The sequence below is a fragment of the Ostrinia furnacalis genome, unplaced genomic scaffold, assembly GCF_004193835.3.
Source record: "Ostrinia furnacalis isolate ACB-3 unplaced genomic scaffold, ASM419383v2 OfSCF7420, whole genome shotgun sequence".
Classification (NCBI taxonomy): Eukaryota; Metazoa; Arthropoda; class Insecta; order Lepidoptera; family Crambidae; genus Ostrinia; species Ostrinia furnacalis.
The window spans coordinates 186,307-203,358 of record NW_021137659.1 but is presented as its reverse complement, the minus strand read 5'-3'; the positions used below and the strand labels follow the sequence as shown (position 1 = coordinate 203,358).

General features: G+C 37.3%; 1 protein-coding gene across 1 annotated transcript in view; it reads right to left on the bottom strand.

The window, feature by feature from the left end:
* LOC114364449 (A kinase anchor protein rugose) overlaps positions 1-11,738 on the bottom strand; it is a 56,124-nt gene extending 44,386 nt beyond the window's left edge. Inside the window, exons 1-3 of the mRNA XM_028320619.1 lie at positions 11,721-11,738; positions 3,125-3,265; positions 2,646-2,788 (exon numbers count right to left, since the gene is read on the bottom strand). Coding sequence (XP_028176420.1) covers positions 2,646-2,788; positions 3,125-3,265; positions 11,721-11,738 — 302 coding nt within the window. The remainder of the gene's footprint in view (positions 1-2,645; positions 2,789-3,124; positions 3,266-11,720) is intronic.
* Positions 11,739-17,052: the final 5,314 nt, after the last annotated feature.

The following is a 17,052-nucleotide window of genomic DNA, read 5'->3' as shown; positions in this document are numbered from 1 at the left end:
ACAGAGTTTTGGTTTGTTCAATTCAACCAAAAGACATCCATCGTCATCATGATCAGGCGGGCTACGATGCGCAACATGATAAAATTATTATAGTCGACAAAAGTATGGGCTTATCGTCTACAAGCGATAAAATACCTCGATATCGTATTAGTCCTGAAGGTCATTTAGTCTACATTACAGTTACATGAACATCTATAATTTACCTGAGGTACCTAAATGGTGGATTTGCCTACGCTCCCCACGCAAAAAAATAATACTTTTTGCCGATATTAATAGGACTAAAATAACTTATTATCCGTTGTCTACTGAAAATCTACGAGTAAAAATAGAGCAATTTATACTAATATTATAAATGAGAAAGTAACTCTGTCTGTCTGTCTGTCTGTCTCTCTTTCACGCTTTTTTCTTCCACTGAACCCATTTTGATGAAATTTGGCAAAGAGATAGTTTGAGTTCCAGGAAAGGACATAGGATAGTTTTTATCCCGGTTTTTGAAACAGGGACGCGCGCCGTAAAGTTTTTCTGTGACAGACAAAATTCTACGCAGGCGAAGCCGTGGGCGGAAAGCTAGTATGTTATACATGTTTAAAGCTATTTTAAATTACTAATTTGAACCAAAGCTTAATATTCTGGTAAAATCAGAAGCCATTATGCGAAGATCAACAAAATCACATTTCTTTCAAAGAAGTTAACTTGAAATTACAATAATTCCTAAAGGCCGTATTATTCCAGAGTTCCAAGTTATTCCAACAATCGAATCGCTGCCGACACACGCAAAAGCCCTCCTTTATAGTGAGTGTAAAAAAGGAAAAGTTCCTTTAAACAGAATTTATTTGTTGCGAAAACTTCCCGCGAGTTGTTTGCTTTAACAACATTTGTTCGCCGTCAGCATGAGCGAATGTAATACGCAGTTATGGAAAAATCACGACTTTCTTCTGAAAGATTTTATTTCTTACTAAATCTTTATACGGTCCTAACTTCTCCGTTATCTAGTGAATAAGGCCCAGAACAGACGGAACAGACGCAACTGCAACGAAACTGAAAGTGAAAGTTTCAAACTGGTCGCGTCATGTGTGGTCTCTCAACGGACGCTATGGCAGAAACTTAGATGCAATTCAAAAGAAACTAGCAGTTGCAGTTTCGTTGCAGTTGCATTTCACCGTCTGTTCTGGGCCTAAGAGTTGACTTAAATTGCGTCACTTTTAAGTATTTTTCTTTCATTTAACACGAGCTTTGAACAGCGAAAACTCAAATATTTACAATTTTCATCTACCTAAAACCCTCTCGCCTCACTACGCGCAATCACGATCGCTGAGACCCGGGTTGACTCATTAAGTGACATGCGAATACGTACGCGGCTCTAATTCGCTTTGATGTGAGTACGAAACGGAGGGACGTGGCCCTCTTGCTCTTTGAGACGCCACCTGGAGTCACTCCCACGAGAAGCCGATCTTTACCCGAATTTACTCGTACCTAAACCTTCAATTTGTTTCGACTGCAATTAATTTCGGAATTTCATTATTCACTATAAATCTCGAAGAGCCCACATTATTAATGTTATGAAAGATACCTAATTTAATAACGAACATAACCCGCGCACAAATTATAAATTGTCCCGCAAAGTGTCCCCAATAAATCACGGCGGGCACGCAAGTCGACACCCGGCAATTAGGAGTTGAGAGGAGTTAGTTCATAGCAGGGATGTTATGGATATCCGTAACCGTAACCGAAACCGATTCAAAAGTTTCGGATAAAGGCGGAGTCTAAATCTTAATGTTTTTAATATTTGTTACTTGTCTGACATTCCCTGTCAGAATCTGATATCCTCGCCTGTTTTACCTTTATCATAAGTGTCGTCATCATAGTACATAAAGTGGCTGGATGTGGGTCTATTGAATTTAACATTTTTAAAATTTTGATATCCGTAACCGAAACCGGTACTATAATATTATTCTAATATCCGTAACCGTATCCATAACCGAAACTTCATATCCTTAACATCCCTGTCCAGGAGTTAGTTCATAGCTGCTATTACCCGGCCGCGCGGGGAGGCCCCGGTTTCAGGGGCGATTGCCGCGCGACAGTGAAAGTGCATTTAGCCGCCTAACGCCGCGGGAGGCTACTTCGAATATTAATGAATGGCTTTAGAACTGGGGACTCGCAAATTCTAGAGCCCAATATACCAGTGATTTAGCTCGGTAATCCCTTTCCAACTTAATTCTGTATCTGGAGCATGAACTATCGCCGAGTACGACAATAGAGCGGGAAGCCGAGACGAAACTTTGTTTAGGCAAATTCCACACATCCTTTATAGTTGTGGGGATTAAACTCTAATTCTGATGTTGGTACTTAGCGCTCAAACTTTACTATTTTGGCGGCCGTTGAGCTATGAGCCGTACCGTTATAGGATGTAACTATGTACAGTTTATCTGATCCCTTCCCGACAAAAGGTCGAGGAGTTTAGACCGGGCGTTATTAATGTTTAGAAGCTTTACAGTTTAAATCCTTCCAAAACGAATGGGTAGGAGGGACTTTTCCAGTCAAATAATAAAATCAGTATCCGCCCCTCAAAAATGGCCGTCTCTAACCAAAAATGAACATGTTAAAATTTATAATAACGAAACCAAACTACCAGGACAACATACCATAGCATGGGGTCTCTTTTGGGATCGGCTGCGGGCGCGTCGTGCGGCAAGTCCAGTTGGGCGAACAACGGGAATAGAACTTGAACCCCGCCTATTGAGTTCAACGCGCTGTGTATTGAATGCGTAACCACCGCTTTGACTTCCTGAGAAAAAATGCTTTTGTTAGTTTCTTTTGGTTGCTAAGGGTAAATTTAGAAGGACAAGGAATACATGAATTTAAAGGAGTGACTATTCAAAGTGGGTTGTAAAATTTTATCACAGGATCTTGCATTTACGGACGTAAAGAATAAAAAAAAGGTCATAAAAGCTTTACTGTACATTTCTATTATTATTTAAATGAAACGTGTATTTTTAGTGTTTTCATTACACACCAACATAAATGGCACATATTAATTTGATCCTAAGTCCAAAAATTACCATACCCACCCATACAACCGCCCTGAAAAGTACCAGGGGTGCATGAGTGTTCAAGAGTTCACCTGTAACATGAGCGCGTGCGGTGTGTGCACGAAGTATGACACGTTGCCCTTGGGAGCTGATTGGAGACACAGCTGGCCGTCAGTTGCCACTGGGTTGTACATGAACACTATGGCCGACGACAGCTTGCCGTCGTATAGCACCTGGACAGTTAAATATCATTAGTAAATAGATCATTTCAATTAGTAATGAAAATGTGTATCACAACTAGCAAAGTGAAAATATAACTTCTGGGAAAACATTCCATTTGCACAAAAAGTTTCAAAAAACTTACTTTGAGGAGTACAAAAGAAACAAATAACTACAAAGGTTCTAACAAGTACAAAGTGACACACACAGGCAAGTGAAATAAAAATTCTAACCATTTAAAACAACGTTTACCATAGTAAATACGTAGAATAAAGTGCAAACATCAAACATGCAGGTAAAAGAACAAACAATGCAGCGAACGTAACAATTAACATCTTAGTTACATCTGTTTTACTGGTATCCCACAACCAATTAGTACGAATTAGTTATTTGACAATATGATAATTTCAAGGGTAGATGAAAACGAATGTAACCTATGTTAAAAACATATAATTAGTTAAATTATAGCCAACAATAAACCATAAACATTATACTGTAAAAATACACCATATCTGAAAACCAATCATTTAGTATTATTATTACCTTACATTCAAAGAAAAGGATTAAAGACTTAAGAACAAAAATACCATTTATAAGCCGAAGACTGATATTTTTAATCTAATTAATCCCCAAGTTCCAGTGAAAATGTTATCTGTTTTCGATATCTTGCCCAGAGCTTCATTAAGCTGTCTACAAAGTTTCAAAGTTTATTTAGCATGCTATACTAACAACTCAAAGTATTTATAATAATACATCAACATAGCATCATGAATGTCAAAAACGTTTCATTTACATTTCATGGTGGGCGTTATTTTTATCCGCCCAGCACTAAAAGCTTTTCTATTAAGGAGCTTTTTAGCGGCAACTCACACAATTTATGCACTAAGGAGCTTATGTTGTTGGCATACGATGCGGTATCCGGGGTAATTTTGGAGCTGTACCAACAAGTTTTTAGGGTAAACTAAAACAAAATTGGGTACATCAACGTTAGAGTTTGGGGCGAAAATTGTAAATCATATTACTTGATAATATTGTGGAAACTTGATACGTTAAAGTGGTAACGTGTTATGGAAATTTAATAGATTCAGGTCACAATTTACCGAAGTAAATTAATATATATTTAAGTTCACACGTGCTACATAGGGTTGTTTGCTGCTAAGTACGAGTGTATACGATAAAGTGACGTGTGTACTGGATCTAAGAAAAACCGTTTCAAAGTAAAGAAGTGGTTTTGCATTTCATTTTCAAAATAACTAAAGTTTCTATCTATTTTTTTAAGTGTATGGACAAGTTAAATAATGCAAAAGACGGTATCGTCCCGTCGTGAAGTCGGATTAAAAAGAGTAAAATTAATTTGATAGAATTTTATTCTACGAATCCTCACTCTATCAATTAGGCACTTCACTTAAAAGCCACCGTTTTAGTTCTTTGTCAAAATGCCGCGAAGTAAGGCTTAGTTCACATCCGCTGGCTAGAACAAACTCCGTAAAGTCCTGTGTCCTCAGCTTGGGCCAATCTGGAATATCGCTCTAATGGAGAGTTCCGCGCAAGCTGTCTCTTGCAACAACTTACTTGGATGGATTTGTGTGGACCGACCTTAAGTAGCTTATAGTAGGTCCATTAGGAGTATGAGCGTTATTGCTTTACGTTCAAGCTGTATTATAGTAAGTTTGATATCTTCTTCTATAATGTAGGTTTTGAAAGTAGATGTTCTATACACGGGTGTCAAACTTTACAAGCCGCCCCTGGTGTCTGCCTTGATTAAATGGGATCTACAGGAGTTGAAACGTCTCTTTTGAAGCACGGGATCGATTCAATAATAAAGACAAATTTTATAAAAAACTTATACAGTTTTAAAAAAAAATGTAATGTAGGTATTTTATTTTGTTTAGAACACGATTTTGCACTCCTGTACGTCAAAATAAACAAAGAAAAGGGTAGCCATAAAAGGGCTCTTTAGGTGTCCCAATCTTTAAGGAACAAAAGTTGTAATCTAAAAACATGACTCTGCATGCATATTCGCCTTACCGACAACTATGAAATATCAATTAAAGGCTGCTGTATACGAGTAGTTTCAGTCCAAGCACGGCAAAGTTAAGCCCAGGCTACATTCGGCACTTGAGAGCGACTCCACAAGTTTGCCGGCCGTCGTCAGGGCAGGCCAATCGGGGGTATCGCTGTAATGGAGAGTTAAGTGCAACTCCTTTGAACAAGCTGCTTTGATGGATCAGTGTGTAAGTCAAACGTCAAGTATGTACTACATATCACATATTTTACAATAACATTAGCGCATAACAAGAAAAAGAAATAGTACCTACTTTAAATTATTTTGGAGTATAGAAAACTTGTGATACAGTTAAAAAATAAATGAATATGGTAAAAACTGTTCGCGGCTACTATTTTACAACTCAATATAAAACGACAGACGTATTCTACAATCATATTTTCCTAGGAGGTTTGCCAGGAGAAAGTGCAAGATTACTTATAACTGAAGAACTTCTAGATCACTAATTGAGAAGTGAAATCGGGAAACGCGTTATTTAGATATACCTAGTAATAAACTCCAGTTTGGCTGTAACTAATACGAGTATACTTACCTAGTATGACAGAAAAAAAATACACTGTCTCTAAAAAAGGTTACTATTACAAGGAAATGTTTGATAATCCTAACATAAATAAGTTAGCAGCCACAAAGCTTACACATTAAGCTGGCTTCTCAGCCAAGTAATTAGAGGTGAGCTTAATTATCTCCTCGGGGATTTAATTAACAAATACTACGAGTATTACTACACTGTCAGGTTTGAGGACAATGAAGAATCGACTCATGTTCAAGACCTAATTTGAACATCTGAAAGACTTAATTATGGGAAATACTAGCTTTTGCCCGCGGATTTGCCCTCAATTATAAACGTGGCCTAATAACTTCACTCATTTACAAAAGTCAAGTTCGGTATTTTGGGTAGCAACTTCAGACAGAGGTGGAGTGATAGTAATGTTTAAGAAATAAGTAGAGGATTAGTTAGTAGGTAACATTTATTAATGTTTAGTATGAGCAAATGCCTCTTAGAGTAGGCGCACACCGTTGATTTTAGTTGACCGATAGTTGTGCCCGATTTTATTTTGTATGAAGAATCGGCCAAATCGAATCAAATGGCACTCTCATACATGCCCATACTGATCATCTGCCCGACTAAACTATCGGCCGACGAAAAATCAACGGTGTGCGCCTACTCTTAAGGTTACTCGGCTGTGTGACGGACCTATAAATTTATTCACTACAATTAATATAAGACATAAGGTAGTTTTTATCTGATCTCAAGCACTTTTAAATAACCTAATCGAATTTGCGCTTCTGATTACACAAGAATCATAATTAGCATATTATACGAGTACCTACGGGTAGGTATTGAGTTAAAAGAGTTTGGGATTGTCCCATTTGTAATTCCTAAAAGACTTGAGGACCAGTGTGCCATCGTCCCAAGTATCCCGACTCGGCCACTCGCAGTAACAAGTTGGTTGTTGAAGTAATGGCGACTAAGTGGTCCGGCTAGTGCTGCGGATAAGTGCCATGTGGAGTTTGACTAGAGCTCCCAAATGTGCCAGTCGAGTAGTCTATTTTCTTGGGATTTACTATGGAAATATCCGATGTATTTAACAAAATGCTGATCTACTTTGGTCTTTTGCAATACTACAGAGTTGAGGACTGACCCCAACCCAGTGTGCTATCGTCCCAAGTATCCCGACTCGGCCACTCGCAGTAACAAGTTGGTTGTTGAAGTAACGGCGACTAAGTGGCCCGGCTAGTGCCACACTAGCGCTGCTGATAAGTGCCAACGTGGACTGTGGGCAGAACTACCGAATGTGACGGTTGAATTGTCTACCTCCTTGGCACTTACTGGGAAGTTTCAGCCCGATCCGTCCAGTGTTTTGGGCTGTGCGTTGATAGATCATTACGTCAGTCAGTCAGTCAACTTTCAGTTTTAAATATTTAAATTACAGACGTATGGATATACCTTACAGGGATCTCTAGACTAATGTGCCCTCCGAAGCACTTACTCAAAATTTCAATTGAAGATTAACAAAAAGAGCCATAAGAAATAAACTATTTTGAAGCGAAGGTATGTATGTCAAGATATTTGTGCAAAATGTCATTAAAATCCCCACACTTAGCGCGTGATTCGAGTTACAAACATTAAGATGAATCAGAATCACAATAACAATAAACAACGTTAAACTCTTCACCCTAAACTCGACGTCACCGGCTTAAACACTCAAAATAACTTGCAAGTCTTGCACAGAACAAATCCGCCGATTTAATATTAAAACAAGTCGTCGAGAAACAAAGAGGGGGTGGGGAGGGGGAAGGGGTACATCTCATCTCGTTATACAGATTGTGTTTGCTTTATGTACTACCGTCAGGTGCAAACCGCCTGGACGGTCCCAGTGAAGAGAATTGCATAGAGTAAGGATTTCATTTTCTTTAAAAAGTTGTAAAAGAAAAATGAGTAATAATGGACAGATCTTTCTTGCCATGTACCTACTTATTTAAGCTGCACTCGAGTCCTATGACAATTAGAATAAATGAGTGGAGTGCGAATGTATTCATAATGGTTCATAATGCTCCTACTCCTTTCTGTCTGCCTAGTATTTCATATCAGACTAATTGGTACATTTACAAAGAAACAGTAATTCAAAATAACTCTAATGAAGTTTTAATTGCAACACCCGTCTCATAAAATATCCAGTAACATTATTATGATATTCCCTTGCAAACTAGAGCTACTTTATATGGAAGTTAATTAGAGAACGTTTGCGAAATAGCAAAGGTGTAATTAAAGGCCCCTGAAGCATGCCCGTTATTCTTAGCAATATTTGCTCTGCTCTGTTTTAATTAAACTTTATACTAAAACAGAGGGAATATTGATTAAATTTACATAATAAGGTTAATCTACTGGACTTCAAAATATAAACTTTCCAGAGAGTTAAATTTTGCCAAGCTACCTATGTACAGCTGGGTCAAAATGATAATATAATTTTACACGAGGCAGTAGAAATTATAATAGATGAGGATCAAGGTCTATTAACAGGTCTGCGTGCGTTTATCCAAACCTTTTATCATAAAAGTCTTATTTATTTATTCAGAAACTCAACAGCTGTTTTACAATATTCATGTTAGTTTGATGAGCATGAAATCTAAGCCAATTAAAGAGTTTCCTAGCTGCTTAAATAAATAAGTCTTTCAGCATAACTTTTAGACAGGGCGCAGACCACCGATTTTTAGTTGGCCGATAGTTGTGCCCGATTTTAAATTGTATGAAGAATCGGCCAAATCAATCGGCGTAGTGTGCGCACTTCCATACAAGCCCATACTGATCAACTGCCCGACTAAACTATCGGCCGACGAAAAATCGATGGTCTAAACCTAGGCTTAAAGATTAAAACACTACCACTGCTTTAGGACAATGCTGAGAAGTAGCACTAGTCAGTCACAATGAAGAATGTTCACTAATTTCGTTTTTTAGCTTTCTGTATTCTCTGTTAAAAATAAAAAATACACGTGAAAGAATTATTTCGATACGTTAATTAGTTTCCAAGATATTGAATTTTAAAAGTGCGGGCGGCGGCCGGCCCGCCATTTTATGCGCGTGACGTCATATTACAACGACTGGCTCATATTTGTATGGGTGGAATCTTGCAAACTGAATTAAGACCCACTTGCAGGCAACCGATTAAGCTGAAATTTCGCAAACACATGTGATTTGGATGACCATGCAATATTATGATGACATGGAGCTGATCTGATGATGGAGCTGGAAGGTGGCCATAGGAACTCTATAATAAAACGACTTAAATGCATCGAGTTTGGGCTCGTTCGTTTTGTATTGATGAGTATTTTAATTCTATATAGTAATCGGGGTCTAATGATGGAGCTGGAAGGTAATTCGCAATAAAACGACACAATCGCATCAAGTTTGGGTTTGGTTCAATTTTAATTTCTGTGATGGGTCTGGGTGTTAATATGTATAATAAGTTTGTATTTACAAAAAAAAATTATTTAAGTATGTTTATATCCGTTTTCTAGTGAGCGGACGCTGTGAATGTACGTCACACGGGGTCACGTGACCGTCGGCGGGTCTCAATATTTAAGCGAACTTTGAATGCCTATAAAATCATAATTACTGGGTATTTTTGAATGAAATAAAAACTAATGTATTTGTAAATGTAAAAGCTTAACTGTAACATAGGTTTCAAGTGATTTTGCATACCTAGTAACATTCTCAATTATGAGCCTCTTTTTCTAAAGTGTACAAGATTATGTGCAGGCGTAAAAAATACATTCACTATCTCCAAATTGTTAAATGAAAACTGTATACCTATAGAATTGTGAATACTGTCGTTAAAGAATTACTATTGGTCATTACGAGGAGCTTTCTTTGATCACAAAGGCCCACTTCGGCAGCTTTTTTAATTACCATGCAAATGAATACTTATCCCGGGGCTCCGTCCCGGATAATGGTCCCGCAGTCCCACTATTGTCCCGCGGCCATTATACGACGTATTTGCAACTCATTTGTGGCTGTGCGGCGGGGCCTCAAAATTTCGCAGAGTTGAAGTGCCAAATTTGAACACGCTAAAATTATTGTCCCGGAGCTGTGGTCGGGTATATTAATAATTATTTACAAGTCTAAAGGTTGATATTTCAATCGTCAGATATCTTTTAACTGAAGAATAACCTTGTCATTTTGACATATTTCCCGTACTTAAACTGTCAATGTGCCAAACTTATTCTTCAGTTAAAACTTATCCGACGATTGAAAAATCAGCCCTAAATATAGAAAACAAATGAATTTGTAGCTAGCTATACGCTGTTACTGTTACATGTATGACTACAGTTTTCTTTGAAAAATAAATGATTTTACTTTTTATTGTTAGAGCTCTTACACACGAGCAGCACATTGACGACAGCAAAAGCGACCGCAGTCGCCGTCACTTGTCGGCAGCTAGCTGTCGACGTGCCCGCAGCAAGCTGTCGATACGTCGACGTCTGCAGTCCACATGTCGACAGCTTGCTGCGACGACCGTGTCGGCGTACGTCTTTGTACAGGAGCCAGGTGAAAATGGATTTAATTGAAGAAACACTGTTGTTGCTTTTACTACGTCGTCGTGGACGAAAGAGAAAGAACCGGTCATTGTGGGTTTAAGAAATGTTATTGAATAGAGAACGAGACTACACACACCGAACTCTATTTTTTTAATGTTTTATTATGCTAGCCTTCTAAATTCGAGTTCCATATTATTTTATTGTTTTTGGCAGCACTGATTTTTTAGCAATTCCGAATCAATTTTTTCGGAACTCATTAGGTATGCGTGTAAGCTCCTGGACTACTGACAGTTGACCTTCAAAATGGCGGAGGCGGCTAGCTGTCGCCACCTGCCGGCGGCAGCCGCGAACGCGTCGACAGCACGGCGGCGGCATGTCGACAGCTAGCCGTCGCCTTCTGACGTCAACTGCAGTTACATGCGTCGACAGCAAATTGCTGTTCGTGTGTAAGAACCCTTACATATAATATGTAAGTTTTTCTGATGAGAATAAATTTCTTTAAACCTAAAACACGAGTAAAGTACATTTGTCATTTTTATAATGAATATTGTTGTACTAGTCAATTTAAGAATTTCTAAAATAAAGGCCGTGAAACAAAACTGTTTAAGTGGACACTCGAAATAAATAAAACAAAGCTTGTTTTTGCGTGAAAATAAATCTAAGGCTAATTATTTTTAACGCTACAATGGAAATTTCTAGGGAAAATCTAATTACTTTTCTGAAAACAACGTCCACGAGGGCACAAAGTAAAACATCAGGAAGGTGTATTGTGAGCTAAATAAGTTCCTAAGAAGTTCTCTATTGTTAAAAGGTTCCCCTAACGAGGTTAGTTCACATTTTAAATGTTTCCTTCTAAGACTAGTTAGGTGACATCCTTATTACTTCTGAGGGGAAATTTCTTTACTTTTTATAGTTTTACTGTAGGCAGAATTCCAGTGCAATTCCAGAGTCCAAGTTGGCATCTTCCAGGAAGCGGCGAGTAAAGTAAATAACCAGTTGGAAACTAAACTTTGTCGTATCTGTGCGCCACTAGCGACAATGGCGGCGGAACACGACAACTTTTATTAAGGGCCCTCTGACACTGCCTGGAGCTGGATATAGTATTTTTATCTTTTGTTTTAAACTTTCATGATCACTAACATAATTATTATTACTGACGGGATTGCTACCATGTACCTTAATTTAGACCGATATGTCTGCCCATAACATCTCACCCGCAAGTTTCGTCAGTTACTCCGTGACCATGGCGCTTGCAACAGTGCTGAAATATCGGAAACTCAAAATTAAGGAAAATAATGGAAAAAAAATTTCGGAAACTCAAAAAATATATCCCGTCAGTGATAATAATTATTTTTATCTTTTGTTACCAAACCTCGGTATATCATTGTGAGAAATCCGAAGCAATTGGGTAAATAGCGGGGTAACTTCCAAGTTGGTTTACTCATGAAAAGAATATTACAATATAGAAAACATATTAAGGGAAGGGGTCAGAGTTGGTTCTTAGGGACACAGAAATTGAAAGACCGCTTTGTGTAATCGTATCTAATATCTAGTAGTTAGTATCTGAAAAGATACCTATTGTTTCGGGGGAGCTACGTCAAGCATAAAGTGCTGTATGATTGAGCTATGTTAGACAAAGAACGGCATGAAGTCTAGACACCAGGGTTGTAAAGTTATTTGAAATTAGTTAAAAGAAATAATCTAAAAGCATATGCGCGCGCGTGTAACAGTACCTTTATAAAGTCAAGACAAGAGAAAAGAAAGAATTAATTAAGTATTTTATCATCTGCGGGACCCCTAATTAATCTTTAATATTCAATTGGCAAAGTTATAATGAGGTTCGAGAGCCCTTAAATGCATTAAGGCGATTAGTGTCCTCAATCCGCGCCAAATGGGCATTTTGTAAAGCCTACTCCTCTTTTACTGCTGGNTTTAAGGTTGTCCATATACATCAAAAGTATGCTTTTGGTTTATACTTTCGATACACATCGCAAAAAGTTAAAAAAAAATCTTTAATTTTAAAAAAAAAATTGGCACAAATTTAAGAATGGCCCTGTAACTTAGCTTTAAGTTTACTAAGGTACCTGCATGCCAAAATTCAAGCGTCTAACTTAAGCGGTTTAGATTTTTCATACAAATGTTTTTTCCCGCTANATTCTGTGCTAAAATATTTAAAGCATCACAGGAAAAAGTCACTAAGATTTTGTGAGCGACCTTTTGTTTTATGACCAATGTTTCAAATCTCGATAATATTTAGATTCTGAACGTATAAACCTAGTTTTGTGGGCCGATAACGTGACAAAATTGCTAATATTACTCATTTGCCTAAATGGTGGGCAACAGTTAAAGCTACGTGACAGTTATAACTTCCTAAGTGAATTATTTAGGCACATTATTTCAGGTTTAGGGGTTTTTACGTGCTAGCTTTTGTCTGGGGTTTTTTGTATGGATACCATATTTATCTAAAATATTGTACATAATATGTCAAACGAGCTTGCGGCATGTGTAGTTTTCTGAAAAGTTCCTATGTTAACAGATACTATGTAAACTACTGTGCAAGTGGTAAAATGGGGTCTTACAACAGAACAGAATCGCCATAAACTATTTTTTATCCGTTAAAAAAGGCTCAAGGGACACGTAAATCGCGAAGAACCCACGATAAATATTTTTTCAAATCCAGATGTTAGTGGCTTACTATTATCTATTTATTGTATGTTGCTCTAGCTAACAAAGGGCTGATTTTTCAATCGTCAGATAATTATCTTTTAATGAAGAATAACCTTGTGGTTTTGACATAATATTTCCCATACTAAAACTGTCAATGTGCCAAACTTAGTTACTCAGTTTTTTTATGCATAACCTGACCATTGAAAAATCAGCCCTAAGTATGATAATAATTTAATAAACGTTTATGTAACCCTCTCTGTATTGTATGACGTGTCTTTTACCCTCATGCTTTAACCACTGAACCAATCTAGACAAAAATTGGTAAACCTTGGAAATATCACATACTCGTAGATATCACATTAATAAAAAATTATTAAGTAGGTATTGTTTTTTAACGAGAAACACGCGCATATCTTTCAAAATTCATGTGAGAAAAGCCGTGAGCAAGAGCTAGTACAGATTATAATCACGTCTGAGTCGACACATTTTAAAATTCCCGTCCTACTACCCTCAACCGCGATTAGCATACAGATATGCCGAAAGCCCTTAATGAACGATTTAATCCTTTAGTCGACCCTTGGGGCTAGTATTTAGCGATTTTGCGGAAATTACCCCATAAAATCATTCCACATAATCCCTAGGCGCTCCCAAGGACATCAAAGGCCTGATGTGCACAGCCGAGCTATTTTGAGATTCTTACTTGAGTACAGACGGCGGCACGTCAAGCATAGCGTTGTGCCATCTTACGCCCGTATTTACAAAGGTGCTTGCTTAAGCGAAGCAGCAAATCGAACGCACAGCGTTGAATAGAGTTCTGTGATTGGTTCGTATGTTACACTTTGCGTTCACGCGCACTGTGAGACCTCATAGTAATGTTTGTGTAATAATTGCAGTAAAATTGATGGTTTAATGTGTTGTCGACTGTGGATCGAGTCAAATCAAAATAAATTGTGGATTAGGTTAGGTACTTATAAGGATTTAGTGTTGGTATTGTATGTTGTGAAATAATAATAAAACAATTGTAAAATGGAACTACGTTTTTTTGAATCAAAGAAAGAAAAAATATTTATTTGGTATTAAAAATAGAATGATACAAATTAACATAAAGAGTAAAAATAATAAAATTGTTGTATCAAATAGGTATCTGCTCAGCTTACAAATTAGATGAGTAAATTCATTGAAAAATGTTTGTTCTGTATCATTTAAGATAGATATTTTATGAAACCCAATAGCTAGGCAATTTCTTTAAGGGACACCCAAATGAACGTACGCCACACATTTCATATGAGAGCAAAATACACCATCTGTCACGTAAACGTTACACTACCAGCATATAGGCCAGCGCACAGCAGGAATAGAAGAGCATTCATTCATATTCATACAAATAGGTACATAAATTAATGTAAATTGTAAATTAAATAAGAAAACGGACAATCTACTTGAGAGAAAGAAAGTTTGAGATGTGTATTAAATGCAAAATAAATAAATACAATCTGATGAGGATTATCTGATGAGGTTAACTAAGAATGTAACATATTATGGGCTGTCATTCAATTAAATGAACATTATGTATTTTTTGAAACTGAATCCTTCTTTTTAATTTTTTTAGGTAACATTTTAGAATCTTACCCAATGTGCTATTATAACAATTTATGTTCCCTCTGTGCTATAATACTTACCTATAATACTTAGCAAAACATTTAATTAATCCCACAAATTGAGTTCTAACAACTAGGATTGGCAGTCTGTTCTAAGTTTGGACGTGGACTAAGTGCGAGCCGTTATTTATGGATGACCCTCAAGTGTATGGTAAACAGTTTCCCAAACTTTGGAGAGATGAATGAATCTTAGGATGGTATTAGTAGGAACTTAGAGACTTCGTTCAATGACTTTTAAAACACTGAGTTCGAAACTCAGTGTCGCATTAGAAATTCACACACACAAAGTAATCGAAATATGTGCTCATTATCCACTGCGGTATCAGTACTTAACGTTCGAATAATCTTTAGTACTACGCAATCAATGTAAACTGTTTACATTATGACGTCTGCAGCAATGTCGCAATGTGTTGTGTTGCTGACGTACGTTCGTTCGTTTCAGCCAATAAATGACGTCCACTGCTGGACAAAGGCCTCCCCCAAGGTTTTCAACAATGAACGGTCCTGCGCTGCCCGCATCCAGGCTCTTCCCGCGACCTTTACCAGTGTGCTTACCATGAGTTTACGTTAGGTGTGCTCGCTAGCGACTGCGTAAAAAAATGACATTTAATTGTATGACATATCGTGCAGCGCCTCTAGCGGCTACTTTCAAGAAGCAAAATCTTCATAGAGATTTTTGACGTACTCGCTAGCGAGCACACCTAACGTAAACTCATGGTAGGTACACAGATCGTCTGTCCACCTAGTAGGAGGCCTGCCCACGCTACGTCTTCCAGCCCGTGGTCGCCACTCGAGAACTTTCCTGCCCCAACGGCCATCGTCTCTACGAGCTATGTGCCCCGCCCACTGCCACGTGACGCTGACGTACGTAACTGAAGTGATATTAACGGTACTAACTTTTTGAAGTTGTCTACTCTAATATTATAAAGAGGAAAACTTTGTTTGTTTGTAATGAATAGGCTCAAAAACTACTGAACCGTTTTTTAAAGTTCATTCACCATTCGAAAGCTACATTATCCACGAGTAACATAGGCTAAATTTTATTTTGGAAAAAAACAGGGTTCCGTAAAATATGTAGCGCGACGCCGCGGGCGGAAAGCTAGCCTGGTATATAGCAATAATACATAACACCTTTGTTTAGTTTGGGGCTAGAGTTAGATATTGCCGCCTATGTATAACTCCACATATAATGCAGACGCTCTAAACATTTACCTACCCTCGTTTACCCTAATTGTTAAGGAACGGTTATGAAGATTAAACCATTCGGTTTCAAGAGTCCTTCCAAAAACTGGCACTGCACATTTAATATTTCCAAGGTAAGTAAATACAAAATATGTGCGTCAGTCTAACCTGACCTTTCTCATATGATAAGCTAGTAATCCTCTCGCCCTTCTATGAAATGTTAGAAAAATATTCAACCTTATTTACTAAAATATACAGGGTGTTAGGTAAATGGGTATATGAGCCGACACTAGCCCATGTTAACATACGCATATAAATGGTATGGTGAAGTCAGTTTGATATCATCATTTTATTTTTTTAAATGTTCATACAAAATCAAATTTATAAAAACAGATTTGTATGAAAATTAAAATAATTAAAATGATGATATCAATTTTCTGACTTCACCATACCATTTATATGCATATGTTAACATGGGCTAGTGTCGGCTCATATACCCATTTACCTAACAACCTGTATCCTACCTAATGTACATTTTGAGGTAAAAGATGTTGAAGTCGAGCGGGAAACTGAAAATCACTTACACTGCTTACACCTAGGCGTTGATAGTAAAAGTAAATGAAAACATAAAAGCTTTTACGTTCTCAGGTGTGTTTTTTTCTGAACCTGTATAAATATATATAAAGCTGTATAAAGGCTTTGCGCAAACATTTCAAGGAATGACCTTTTTTTCTCCATTTTCTCGCTATCTCAGACATGAGTGATGTGTACATCTATATTATTATTATGTTTATGTATTTATGTGTATGTCTATTATATTTATTTGTATTATGTTATTTATTTTATGTAATCTTATGTAAGTAGGTTTATTATCAAAAAATGTAAATTTTTTGCACCGCCTTACTCTTTCTGCATGACCCGTGGTTGACTGGCAGAGAATGCCATCCGGCATTAAGTCCGCCACAGTGCATTTGTTACTTTGTGTGCTGAAGTATAAATAAATAAATAAATATAGGGTTAACATGTTCGAAATCTTCGCAACTTATTCTAATTTTAGGTATATTATTATCATTCGTTTGATAAATCGTTTCTATATCACATGTGCCTTTACATTTTAAACCCCACTTAAGAACTTTACATCTACTATTTTTTTAGCACCTCACGGCATTTAGCGAAAGCCAATTCAAAGTTG